General features: G+C 39.0%; 3 protein-coding genes across 6 annotated transcripts in view; 2 read left to right on the top strand and 1 right to left on the bottom strand.

Annotated features, from left to right (window-relative positions):
- Nucleotides 1–14,351, top strand: part of LOC120422010 (5-hydroxytryptamine receptor 1-like) — a 204,720-nt gene that overhangs the window by 125,187 nt on the left and 65,182 nt on the right. The gene's annotated exons all lie outside the window — the stretch shown is intronic.
- On the top strand, nucleotides 6,485–6,979 carry LOC120422021 (uncharacterized). The gene has a single exon (XM_039585345.1). It carries the CDS (start codon nucleotides 6,485–6,487, stop codon nucleotides 6,977–6,979), a length of 495 nt encoding a protein of 164 aa, XP_039441279.1.
- Nucleotides 11,139–12,636, bottom strand: LOC120422013 (uncharacterized). The gene is made up of 2 exons (XM_039585338.2): nucleotides 11,481–12,636; nucleotides 11,139–11,414 (listed from the first exon to the last, which is right to left on the bottom strand). Exons 1-2 carry the CDS (start codon nucleotides 11,752–11,754, stop codon nucleotides 11,212–11,214), a joined length of 477 nt encoding a protein of 158 aa, XP_039441272.1. The 5' UTR covers nucleotides 11,755–12,636; the 3' UTR covers nucleotides 11,139–11,211.

Below are 14,351 nucleotides of genomic sequence, written 5' to 3'. Positions count from 1 at the left end.
GTGCAGATCATATTTTCATATCGAGGAACTTTACCAAATACATTATTTATAGCAAATAAATCTGAAATAAACATTTTTTTTATTATTTGGTTATAATTATTTACTTAGAAAACTACCAAAACAAACCTGGAAATGACAGTTGAACTAGGTTGAACCTGAGTTGTAAATGTTCAAGCCTACCATGATATCATAACTGACTTGCCTTTATTTATGGACAAATAAAGTCAAGTTGGTCTCTTGCTGGAAATTTCTCAAATTTACGTTTGTTCTAGGAAACCGTGCTTATATATGCCGAATACTAATTTTAATGCTTTAAAACTCTTATCGATTACTAAGTATTCAACTGTTGATCTATTTCCACAACCAAATCTGAATTTCTAGATCAAAATTTGATTTGTTTTCAATTTCGGGAATTCCCGGGACAACTTATAAAAAAATCACGGGATTCAGGAGTTCCCGGTTTTGGCAACATCCCGGGATTTTTGTCCCGGGAATTCCCGGGATGGACGCACTAGTTTGTTGCTCGATTGCGGGGTTACCTACTATTAAATCGACCAAATTTTCAAGGGTTGTTATGAGCACTTTAAAAATTCGAGACGTAACGTTTGAAGTTTCAAAAAACGGGTACCACGAAATCTCAACACTGCTTTGACAAAATTGACTCAACATTTTGGTGAAGATTTCTTAAACCGCTCCTGGGTGCATGATAAAAGACGATTTTCAAAAAGTTTCATTAAAAAAAGATATAAAAATATGTTTATGCTTTTCATAATTTTTTTTGTTTTTTTTTTATTTGTAAAAAGCAAAATTTCAAAACCGGGCTTTGTTATACACTCCAGGGTTGTTAAAATATCAAAATATCAGCTCTCAGCAACAACAATTATCCCGCCTGAATATTCATGCCTTAAATACAACTGCTCTTCTCTCCTCATTGAAACGCTCAGCGCCGAACACAGCCGAACACGTTTTCGTGTTTACACACTCGCGATTGACATTTTCCTTTTCTCTCTCATTCCCGCTTCCACGATCATCCTACCGCAACAGCGTTTAACCACAAAAGCCGCCACAAAACCAATTTCGCAAACGCAGTCGGCTCCTAATAGCCATCAGGCTTCTTTTATTGCAGTTTTCGGAGAGATTTAGAGACTCAGCGGTGAGAGCGCATAGTCGAGGAAAAGGGGAGGAGTGATAGAGAGAGAATGCCATTGCTGGGAATCACGAGACACAAGAAGAGATCTAACAAGCTATAGTGACGGTTGCTATACTCTCGGATGTTTTTGGTGCAGAGATAATCAATTGATAGCTTTTTTATCACTCATTTGCAACACTGATACACACAAAATGTGTCTTGAGCTTGAGAGTCTCTACCCCAAATTTCAGCCGATTTGGTCCATCCAATCTCGAGAAATCTTGGCACCCGTGAATAAATTCGGCGTTTCGAGAAAAAAAAAACGCTCAGAAAGGTTTACATTTCGCTTTGAGGCAGGAAAAATTTCAAGCTTAAATCGTCTGTTACTCACTTTGATCATGAAATATTTACTGTGCAGCTTTCAGGAGTTAATGGAAATCACCTTTTTTAATTTCTATTTTGCGGCACCATTTTTCACCACTTTGATTGCACACTAGGGTGCCCAGAAAAAATGACCCCCTGCTCCACAAGCGGAAAACGGTTTTTTGGGTTATTTTAAGCATCTGTGTAAATTTTGAGCGAAATTGGATGAGATTAACCCATTGATACCCGAGCCTAAAGTTGGTGAAAAAAATGTTTTTCATACAAAAATGACTTTTTTAAATCGCTAATAACTTTTCAGGATCGAGTTTTAGAGCTTTGGAATGTTCTACAAAGTTGTAGAGCATTAAATTTTCAATAAGAATCTCACTTTTGGGAATATTTGGACGGAAGTAGCTTACCGTGCAGACCAAACCGTAAGAAACTTGGGTTTTCCATACATTTTTTCGATTTTTCCCATACAAACTTCACCTCCGAGTATCAATGGGTAAATGATGACCGATTTTGCTCATATTTGGCCCAGAGTCCTAAAATAGCTCAAGAAATAATATTCAGCTTGTGGAGCGAGGTTTTGAGAAAAAGTCCCATATTCTGGGCACCCTATTGCACACATATTCACACACAAGATGAGAGCTCAACCGCTAAACGAAAGTCGCCAAATCATCTTTTCACTTGCGCTAACGTTTCCACAGCGCTTAAGCTACACAGAAAAAAATATGTAAATTTACACAGCACGTAATTACTGTTTCTTATGTAAACTCACTCAATGTAATCTTGAAATATGATGTAAAGAGTAAAAAGTCATGGAAATTACTCCAATTTAAATCTAAATCTAATGTAAATCATGAATCTAATGGAAACGTTGAGCATAGAAACTCAAATCTGATTAATTTCTACCCGTGTTCGGCTTCCTGTAAATTCCTATTTAATGTAAATCATATATCCAATGTATTTCTGCCAAACGTTGACTTCAAAACTACCCGAACTAAAAGTAGTTATATTTGGTTCTCTTTTTATCGCTCTCATACTTCGCTGTCCCACTGCCTGAGCCTCGACCTGAACAAGTTGATGCTTTAGCCGCTCGTTTATAAAATGCGAAGATGGCTCAGTCGGCAGCGGGTAGCAGCAGTAACACCGAACATCCTACCCGTCGTCCGTTCGATTCCAGTCCAGCGTTATTCCACTTGGCCGTCGACGAGAAAGCGTCCCCTACCTGTGAAACAACTTTTTAAATTCCGAATTTCCTTTTGCAGCCCGCTTCAATCATTTTAAAATAGAACATAGGCCACACCCTTTTCCTACTGCAATCCAAGTCGAGCTTCTCATTCCCATTGGCCAATCAGAATTAGTTGATTTGAACTAATGTAAATTCCAAAACTAATGTAAATTTTAAAACTAATGTAAATTTTCAAAACTAATGTAAATTTCCAATGAATCTAATGTAAATTTCCAATGGACCTAATGTAAATATACATCATTTATCATGATACCTTTTGGTACATGATAAATAATGTAAATTTACAGGAATATTTTTTTCTGTGTATGATTCTACTTCCTACTTCCTGCAACAAGTTCTTTTAAACATTATTTAGCCACTCACTTGGAAAAATAGTCCCGAAACATGTAATTAATAACAAAGCGCCAAAAAGAAAACAGTTACGTAATGATTCGAAATCCAGACACTTAGTAGAATTTAATTTTTGATACAGCTGGCAAAAAATACATGAAATAAGTTGGAAATGTAGAAGTATCCGCAGGATACAGTATCTCAACTTCAAAAGAATGCATGCAAAATATGTATTTTCTGAATTGCAGTGATGCTGAAAATAAACGCATTAATGGCCAAAGTTCTTCAAAAATCGCCTTTTTTTATTAAACATCTTTTTTACGGGTTAAGTCCCTTTTAACACTCAAATGCAAAGCGCCAGCTCATGTTGCATCCAATCAAGCTCATATTTGGGATTTGGACTCAGAACGCTCGCCGAAAGAAGTCCTTTCTAAAAGTCATTTTTTGTTACATCCTACTGTGTACCCTTCTTATGTTTCCAGTAATATAAATCAAAAATATTTGTTTAGTTTTACTCATGTTACAACCCATTTTTGTAACTGAAAAACTTTTTTTTTTAATTGACGCGTTCTGTTTACACCATGCTACCAATAAAACAAATAGAAATGGTAAACAATTATCTTTGATTTGAATCATTGTATTCTTTTGACAATGGTTCTCAATTTGTGACAATTTTTAAAGCGCCTGAAGTATGCCTTTAACAAATAATTGTATGCTGAAAAATAAAATACAAATTTAATTCACTCAGGAAAATTATAAAAAAGAGATTTAAAAGCAACACTGTGGTCGATTTCCAATCCGCTTAGCTTCAAATCCATTCATCAAAATAATTAACAGGTGTAGCCCATTCAATAACTGCAACGCAACGTTCCCTCCTACAGAACCGACCAGGATGAGTCAGTGAGTCCGATTGGTATATTTACCAATTTACAATGTTAAAATAAATTCCAACGAGCATCAACTTTAAACCAATAACCACTTCAAGCTGATGGGCACTAGAGCTCTGCTACTGCACAAAATCAACAAAGAATTTATTTGCAAACTGCACTCGAACGCGTTCGAGTTGGCGCGAACTTGTGCATTTTGCAAGTGAATCAATAAATCATTGAAGCACCACCACCACCACTACCTTTTGAAGTTAATGTTAGAGAGATAGGAGGAGAGGCCACTTCACAAAATGCACCAAAAGTAAACGATGACCATCAACACCACCGACCGTCGGCCCACGGTCAGGAGTGGAATCTGGCGTCACGCCATCGAACTATTTTCTAGGAGAGAGCGGTGAACAGTTCTCTAGATTTTTGCAAAAAAAAATCCTGGTTTCAATTTTTGCATTTTTTGATTTATGCGAAACTTTGTTTATCGATTCCAAGTTAGCCAAATAAGCAATTTTGCATAAATTAATGACATTTCCCCGAAACCCACATTGCCAAAAAGACATTTTCCCGAATGCCACATTTCCGAAAAGACACTTTCCCGAAATTCGACACTTTCCCGAAATTAAATTTTGAATACTTTCCAAGTCTGCCGAGTTAAAGGTTTCGAACTGCGGATTCTGAGATTTAGTTACTCCAACTGCCTTTCAAAAAGATCTGACTTCACAGAATTTAACAAAAACTCCGACTATGACAATTGATGTAGAGAAGAAGAACATCTTGAGCAGAGTACATATTTCTAATGAACAAAGGCCTTGTCAAAAGTTCACTTCGGATATTTTGATTTGACTAAAAGGGTTGTTTGCAGAACTCAAATTTGAGGTAAAAAATAAGAAACTAAAAAAATGTTCAAAGCCTTCATAAAACCAGCCAAAATTGATGAAGACAAAATAGTTCAATTAAACAAAATCTAGAACAAACTGAATCCTGCGCTTCGAGTCGTCGCATAAAGATATCGTTGCTGTGCAATCCTTCCCACTGAGAATTTTGTCTCGAGCCTCGACTCGATTCAGGCTCGATCTCTAGCCAGATCGACTCGAGATTCGAGCCAAAATTCTCAGTGGGTTACCACATGGATACCGTTTTGGAAAATTGTCCTTTGCTGAAAAATCCCCATTCAGGTAAATGACATTCGGGGATATGGAATTTTCGGGAAAATAATTTTCGGGGATGTGGATTTTTCGGGGAAATGATTTTCGGGCGTATAGAATTCGGGAAAGTGGGATTCGGGGATAAGCGATTAAACTCATTAACAATAGTTAAAAAAAATTACCAATTTTTAAATAACTTTTAATCACAAAACTCGATTTTGACAAACTTTCAAACTTTTGTCCGCAGTTATGACAGTCACGAGAGCTGTCAGCAATTATCACAAGTAAAGAGAGTTATCCTTTCTTTAAAGAAGGAAACATTTAACTTTTGTCAGCAGTTATCACATTAAAGGCGAAATCTAAACACTTCACACTTTAAAACTGATCACTTTTTGAAATTAAATACATTCGTAATAAAAAAAACTATTCTGGGGAATGAGTTTCTGGGGAATGGACCATTCTGGGGAATGGAATAGAACCGCAGTTCAAATAGAGTGCTCGATTTCTCATATACTTAGATACTTCAAGATTTTAAATAAATACATCTTTTTTTCATTATTGAAGACATATCATTGAAAATGTAAATAAATGTGTATTTTAGCTATGAAATTGCAAGATCGATTTAAAGCAAAATTGAGCTATGCTCTTTTATTTACTGCTAGCCGAACCCTTCTAGCCTCTCCATCTCTTATGGAATGTGTAATTTGTATGCGGTGTTTTGATAATGCATACGGATTGGTTTAAATAGTAAAACGATTGCCTTTGGCCTTTGCCACATTTGGCAATCGACTTACATTTGGTGATGTTTTTTCTTGGTAAAAGTTAGCCATTGTTTAAGGTATAACACAACAAAAATTATGATTTTTATTGCACAATTTTCAATTTCAATCCAATGTTGAGAACTTTCTAGAAATTTCTGAAAAAATCGTCAAAACTACACAGAGCGGGGAGTGTCAAGGCGCAAGGCAGGGCGCGGACTCTAACGCACTTAAAATTCTATAAAAACGGCTCTTTGAGGAAACGTACTATTTAATCAAAGGCCCCTTTCACCGGCAACATCAATGGCCTCTGAGTTGCCGAAATTTGCTCCAGCCGGCGCGTGGAGAAAGTCGATCCCCCTGCCTCCTTGAGCTACGGGTTACGGGGGTACTCGGGACGGACTCCGACGCGATCAGCCACAACCAGTATTCATAAGTGAGGGGAATCTAAATCCGCCACACAAAGTGGTTGATGAGCGAAGATCTTGGAGTTGAGAATGATGTTTTGCTTGGTGGGAATTTGCTTTGATCTAGTTTCGAATTTATAATGCGAAAACGATCCAAGTTCACAGTGATCATAAGTTGACACATCGATCCAGGAAAAGTTCTACGAAGAAAGTATAATGGAAAGAATCAAATCAAATGAAAAATCAACCCCACTACGGCGCTCGAAACGCCTGGCCGGCCGACCTAGCGCAACTCCGGAACTGGCTCCGAAGCGTCCCCGCAGGCAAGCCCTCGGCACGCCAAATCTGGGCTGGCGACTCGAAACGCCATCGGCAGCCGAATCCGACTCGATCATCTTCGTCCGCCGGTTCGAATCTCCACCACCAGGTCCTCCGGTCATTCAGGAGTTGGATTCTGCAGTGTCGGAGGTCCGCAATCCGGTTCGGGAAGGCCCAGAAACTTCCACGACCACCGTACAAGCATCAGTAACGACGGTTGACGCGTGGACGGCCACTGCGGAGGAGGATCCGGAATCGCTCAACCTAGACGCGAGCGACGGAAGTTCGCTGTACTACTCATGCGAGGAAGAGTCGTTTCTAATTCCGGTTGGCGTTCGTAGGCAACCTGCCATAAATATGGACGAACCGTGCTGCTCAAAATCACTCCTTTAAGGTGTTTTTTCTTTTATAAATTGCTGTTTTTCTTTTAAATATATTTGGCACATTCCGCCGTTGAAGGACCCCCCCTTTCGCAGTAGCAGTACTATTTTCGAAGTTTTTTAAAGCGTTTACAAAGGAAAAATATTTGTATTATTCCATTATCACAAAGAAACCCCCCCCCCCCCCCCCCTCTCCCCTCTATCCATGTAATAGGGCATTCGTTTATTACGTAACGATGTAATATCAACGGGAGGGGATTAACGACTGTGTGAGGTTTAATACAAAAAAATATGGGAAAAAATCAAGCTTCCCTGCACCGTGCGGTACACCCGGTTCACTTGTACCTCGGTTTTGCGCCAGACACACAACCGAGGCGACGAGCCGAGATTGTCGTGGTGCGCTGGTACGATGAACCAAAATACCAACACACAATGGGTTCAGGCTCGTACCGAAGCTAGAAAACCAAACCCGCGGTGTGCGTTGGCACTGGCGCATGGGAAGCTTGGAAAAAATAGTAAAAGGGGATGGAGGGGGTCTGAAAATACAAATGAGCAGTTCTCTCAGATTTCGGTCATTCGATTTTTTTTGTATTTTTTAATTCGACTGAAACTTTTTTGGTGCCCAAAGAAGCCATTTTGCATCATTAGTTTGTCCATATAATTTTCCATACAAATTTGGCAGCTGTCCATACAAAAACGATGTATGAAAATTCAAAAATCTGTATCTTTTGAAGGAATTTTTTGATCGATTTGGTGTCTTCAGCAAAATTGTAGGTATGGATATGAACTACATTGAAAAAAATGATACACGGTAAAAACAAATTGGTGATTTTTTATTTAACTTTTTGTCACTAGAACATGATCTGCAAAAAAAACATTATTTTTTATTTTTTTTATTTTTTTATATGTTTTAGAGGACATCAAATGCCAACTTTTCAGAAATTTCCAGGTTGTGCAAAAAATCTTTGACCGAGTTATGAATTTTTTAATCAATACTGATTTTTTCAAAAAATCGAAATATTGGTCGCAAAAATTTTTCAACTTCATTTTTCGATGTAAAATCAAATTTGCAATCAAAAAGTACTTTAGTGAAATTTTCATAAAGTGCACCGTTTTCAAATTATAGCCATTTTTAGGTAACTTTTTTGAAAATAGTCGCAGTTTTCCATTTTTTAAATTAGTGCACATATTTGCCCACTTTTGAAAAAAATATTTTTGAAAAGCTGAGAAAATTCTCTATATTTTGCTTTTTTGAACTTTGTTGATACGAATAAAAATTTTGAAAATATTGTTTTCGAAAAGATCGGAAAATTGTGTTTCATATTTTAACATTGTAAATCGGACCATCCCTTTCCCACCTTCCCTTTCTCCTATCCTCATTTCCTCCCCCTCCCAACCCCCCCCCCCCCCCCACGCCACTAAATATTATTATCTGCCAAATTTACACTAACACACCACACCACAACTGATTCGGAGCGTTTGGTACGGTATGTCCACGCATCCTTCCTCCCCTGATGATTCTGTGAAATGTGATCCGTTCACAGAATCTGTCTCTGCGGTTAATGCAACGCAGTAGGCCTGGCCGCTTTAATTTTTGCTATACATTTTCGGGGTAACTCGGATGTACTGTAATCATTAATATTGACAAGAAAGGACTTGAGGCGTAATCTTACCACAAGTTCTTCCAGGATGCTTTCTTCGGACTGGCTGCGCTTGTGTTCGATTAGATTAGATTAGATTAGATTAACATTGTAAATCGGACCATTAGTTGCTGAGATATCGACGTTAGAAAATGGTGGGTTGTTTGGGTGAGACTTAGAAAACATCAATTTTCCTGTTTTTAAACACTTGCATAGCAATATCTCAGCAACTAAGGGTCGTATCAACAAAGTTCAAAAAAGCAAAATATAGAGAATTTTCTCAGCCTTTCAATTTTTTTTTTCAAAAGTGGGCAAACATGTGCACTAATTTAAAAAAATGAAAAACTGCGACTATTTTCAAAAAAGTTACCTAAAAATGGCTATAACTTGAAAACGGTGCACTTTATCAAAATTTCACTAAAGTACTTTTTGATTACAAATTTGATTTTACATCGAAAAATGAAGTTAAATTTTTTTTGCGACCTAGGCATATTTCATTTTTTTTTTTTGAAAAAATCATAACTCGTTCAAAGATTTTTTGCACAACCTGTAAATTTCTGAAAAGTTGGCATTTGATGTCCTCTAAAACATATCAAAAAAAAAAAAATAGTGTTTTTTTTGCAAATCAAGTTTTAGTGACAAAAAGTTAAATAAAAAATCACCAAATTTTTTTTTACCGTGTATCATTTTTTTTTCAGTGTAGTCCATATCCATACCTACAACTTTGCCGAAGACACCAAATCGATCAAAAAATTTCTTCAAAAGATACAGATTTTTGAATTTTCATACATCGTTTTTGTATGGACAGCTGCCAAATTTGTATGGAAAATTATATGGACAAACTAATGATGCAAAATGGCTTCTTTGGGCATACCGAAGGCACCAAAAAAGTTTCAGTCGGATTAAAAAATACAAAAAATAAAATTCTAAAAAAAAGACCCATTTCGTAGAGAATTGCTCAAATGTTTTTTTTTTTGCGTAATGCAACGCTCCCTTAATATTTAAATGGTTTTAGAGGCAATTTACAAAACACGTCGACGTTTAATAAGGGAGGTGAGGAGCTTCATGTTTTCAGGAGAGGAGGAAGCGTAGGGCTGAAATTTATAAACAATATGCCCATATCGTTCTTAAATGCCCCCTAAGGGGTGATCTGCAAACAGCGTAACTTAATTTGCTGACTTTTGTGCTGTTTAAATTAAATTTTACATACATACAACTTATTTAGGTAAGGGTTCGTCCAACAACAAAGTGACAATAGTTTGAAAAAAAAATTTAATTACGTGATTTTTATTGTTGAGTGAATTTAACTGGGTGTGGGGTAAAAAAACGTTGCGTTGTATTAGAATAGACCCTCATGTAAATCAGTTTATCATAAAGGGGCCATCCAGTAACCACGTGATTACTTTTTTGAAAGTTTTAGAATTTCTTCCCCCTTTGTGAACATCGGTATATACAAAAAATATATTTTATTCGTGCGAAGACTACCGCCAGCCATCAAAAACTTTAAAGTGTCCACTTGGTATATGGAATCTAGCGATGCAAACGAAACGAAGGGTTTCCATTCACAAATAGAATTTGTGAATGACTCATGTACAATTCTTCGGTAAATATGCTTGGAAACAATATAAAAACAATATAAGTATCGATTTATCTTCAAAAATCAACTACGCACACACCTTTTTTGACATGGGACCAATATGATTTAATATTTCATGACGTTGCAACGCAAACTTCAACCTGTTGTAACTTTGGTTCTAGACAACCAATTTAGTCACTCTAGGTTGCACTTCTAGAGTTTTTTTTGAATAAGTCCTATAAACATATGAAAGACAATAGTTTATAGGTCCTTTAAAAAAACTCTAGATTTGAAAGCTCTTTCCAAGTACAAAGAGCATTCGAAATATCAAAATGATTGAATGTGTAGTTTTCTGTTGGCATAAGCAACTGTCCCTTTTTCGTGACGTTACAAAGCAATAAAATGGTAAACTTACACTAATTCGAAAAAAAAATACTTAACTTAAGATAATCTGCAACATGACATTTTCGTTTAGTACACGCAAAACCGCCAATGTGAATTTTTTGAACGTTGGTATCAAATTCTTGAACATCGGATGGTCATAAACGATCATGCGCATTCGATGTTCAAAGCGCGATGACCATCCGATGCTCACTGTGCTTTTTTGGAAATTTGACAGCTCGTTTCAGTGTGTGCGTGTCGTCACGGGCGGCTTTTCTGTTGTTTTCGCTATTCACCGCTTGTGGCGCCACCGTACATCGCAGTAGCTGGGCTAGTACCGCTTTTCACCACCAGATGGATTCAATCGATTTTTTGCCCCCAGGACGCATACCCAAATTCCGCTGAGAATATTATTCAAAGCAGACAATTTTTGTTGCTGTTATTTTGGTTCAATAGCAACTAAAATTGTCTGTTTTGATTATTATAACGATGAAACGATATAAAAAAACGAACAATCAGCATTTTTTTATTGTTACATAAAATAACAATTATACACAATCCTAACAAGTTTTTAAACGTAAGTTAACTTGGTCATCTTCATGATCAAAAAATAAATGAACTTGTCTCCCGCCTCTTGTGTCTTACGGTTTAACTTGCAATTTGGTTGGCTCCTGAGCAGCGAGAGTTTTGGGCGGTTTTTACGGCTCGGCGCTGATCGCTCCGTGAGTGGTGTGTGACTTCGTTCGGTCTGGACGGAGGTTTCAACTCGTAGGTACTACGGCTTCGATCTGAACTGATAATAATCGTGCTCGACTTGAGGTTTTCGAAATACACTCCGTGATGAACCCCTCCTGAAACAAAAAGAAAAACATCGTCAGAACTTTTTTATTCAACCTCTTAAACCCGTTTCAACTCACCTCTCAGACAAATCGTGCAAGTTAGGTCTAAGAATCCTTTAAAAGCGCTGGGTTTTGCGCGGCTTGAACCGCTCGACGGCACATCCTCATCCTTGGTGCCGCTCTCGAGCGTGTAGATGGTCACATTCGCGAAGAAGTGCTCTATCTCGGCGAGCGCGTATCGGAACCGGGCGGGCTGGGTTGGTGCTGAGGTGGCACAGCGCGGTGGCGAACTTGGGGCGCTTGGCCAGCGGGAAGGCCTGGTCGTCGACGCCACCGAGGATGATTGCTTCATGATTTAGAGAGCATACACGCGAGTTTCCCGGTTGTCCAGACTTGAATTTCCTCGACAATTTCTCCGTTCGCGGCGAAAGAATGAACTAATACTAAAAAAGGAGCACATTTCCGTTGTCCATGCTCACGAACATGGTGCGGTTGTTCATGTTCTCGTCGACGGACACGTTCAGCGCCACAAATCTCCAGTCGTTCGGTTAGCCAGAGGTCTGTCGCAGGGGACGACTGCCGTTTAGGATGTTTCCGGACGAGCAGAACAGTTCGAGCGTTTTGGCGTCCACGAATCGAGCGACGTATTCCAGGGCCGACTTGGTCTTGGCGTCCGCGGTCGGAGCGAGCGCCGATTTATGGTCCAACTTCCAGAAGCGCCACATCGTTTCTTTGACAATGTCGTGGACGACCGGTTTCGGCAGGTAACTGGACTGCAGGGCGTCGATAATCGCTTTTAGATTGTCGATCTGGTGGCTGGCCAGTTTGTTGTTTAAGTTTCAAGTGACTTGGAAGCGTCGTTTTGAATCAAATCCTCCGACACCAGAATGTCGGACCTGGTCGTAGTCGCACAGAAAAGGAACTCGCCCATGTCCAGACACTTGTTGAGGCGCTCCTGGCACACGACGTAACGCTCGGAATTGGTTGGCCGGGAAGTGCACGGTTTTTTTCCCACGGGACGCATCACGGTCACAGCCAGCTTGACCAGCACCAGCAAGACAGCTTCGGTACTTCCTGGCAGTTGTTCTTCAGCGTTCCGCCACAAATGTACTCACTACATCCCCCGGGACCTCCGAAAACGTTCACTCCTCCTCCTCCCCGCAGCCCGCTCAATCAACTTGCACAACACCTTCTCGAAAACCGCTTCCACGACTGCAATCAAGACTGCACTGTTGATCGCGGCACGATTCATAGACTGCTCAAACTCGACGAAGTTGTTCCGTTTCCCCGCCGTATGAACCTTCCGAGCGTCTTGCTCATCTAACGAGTTGCGCAACGCGAAACTTCCCGCACCAGCTGCTCGCGGGTCTCGGGGTCTGTCTTGCAAATGCTCGTCAATTTGCAGCCAGCTTGCTGCGTCCGGCGGCGGAAGTGGTTCCTTGGCAGAGGAGTCCGCTCCGTCCGTGTCGTAGCTTAGCTCCAACTGGGCCAACCGGGATGTGACCTCCTCGGGTTCCGTTATTTCTGCGGGGGAACTTTTCGATTAGTGGTGAATCACGGGGATGAAGTTTACGGCAAAGAAAATGTTTCTCACATTTTCTTTGTTCACGTCGTTTACTAAACATACCTTATGCCCACTTCTGCCTGCTGGGGATAGGAAAACACCTTTGCCCACCTCCGGGAACCACTTTTAGGCAGGTATGATGGTGCGGCGAGCACGGAATCACCAGCTGAAAATTTTGCAGTTGTTGCGCGAAAAAATCTGACAAGCCTCCTGCGAGAAAAAAAAAAACAAAACGTCAAATTGCTCACAAAGAAGAGTGGCTATTTTAAAAAGGATGAAGAAGAATTTCTTCGCTAGACGGTACGTTGCCCGCAGATATCACGCATACTAATTCAAAATCACAAACGTATGAATCGTACTGCTCATGTGTGGGTGATTTTAGAAATGCTTTGAACATCCGATGTTCAAAAACTTGAACATCAGATGGGTTAGGCTGGTTGAGCATTCAACGTTCACCGGAATTTCTTTGCGTGTACATCTAAAACCTACAAAATGCAATCAAAAGAATAATTTTTGGATTTTATTTCTCGGAAAACCAGGAGTTTTTGGAAAAATGTTTCAAAACGCTGATTTTGTCACGAATTGATGCAGAACTAAACCAACATGTACATAATGATATTCAAATGAAAACCACGATGTTTGAAGCTTCAAGTAGTCTAGAATCGTGGAAAAATATCCAAATAGCTCATACACGCTTTTCGAAATTTCATCCTATGGTGAACATTGAGAATGTGTCATTTACTGTTTGTTTTCTTTTTGCGTTGGAAAAGTTTTCCCAGATGGAGTTATTGTACGATTTTTTTTATGGCATGTGGAGTTACCAACGACGGTTATCCCAGTTACTTTTATCCCTTTGATTTTTTTTCATTTTTTTTATATGTTGAAGAAGACAAAAAGTTAAAACTTTTGAACTGGTGTATGACGGAAGTTTTGGTTTTGGCCATGCAATTATTTTTTGAAAAGTATCAAAAATGCATTTGTGTAGTGCATTTGTATTTTTTTATAAATAGCACCGTTTTTGGTATTTTAAACTTAATTATTAAACAAAAGTGTTTTTTTATAGTTTCGATCCTTGTTTATTAGTGCGTCCAAAATAAGACGATGTGGCGAAACCTTCGGGCTCACCCGGAATTCAATTGGTTTTTGCCTCAGGAACAATGTTTTCACACAACGAAAAATTCCCATAAAGCATTTAGAACTCACGATTTGCAATTTACTGAAAAACGGTTTGTTTATTCTTTCCATTCTTCATCGGTCTGATGGCCGAACGGGCTAAGGCACCAACCCTTACTGTTGGTACTTGGTCTGAATCCCGTCAGTTGCCACTTTTTTGTGTTTACAAAAATTGTAAATGCAGTGTGTAAGTGTCTTTTTTGACGAAGGTG

Source organism: Culex pipiens, chromosome 1, assembly GCF_016801865.2.
Source record: "Culex pipiens pallens isolate TS chromosome 1, TS_CPP_V2, whole genome shotgun sequence".
Taxonomy (NCBI): domain Eukaryota; kingdom Metazoa; phylum Arthropoda; class Insecta; order Diptera; family Culicidae; genus Culex; species Culex pipiens.
This window is presented reverse-complemented; position numbering and strand designations above follow the sequence as displayed.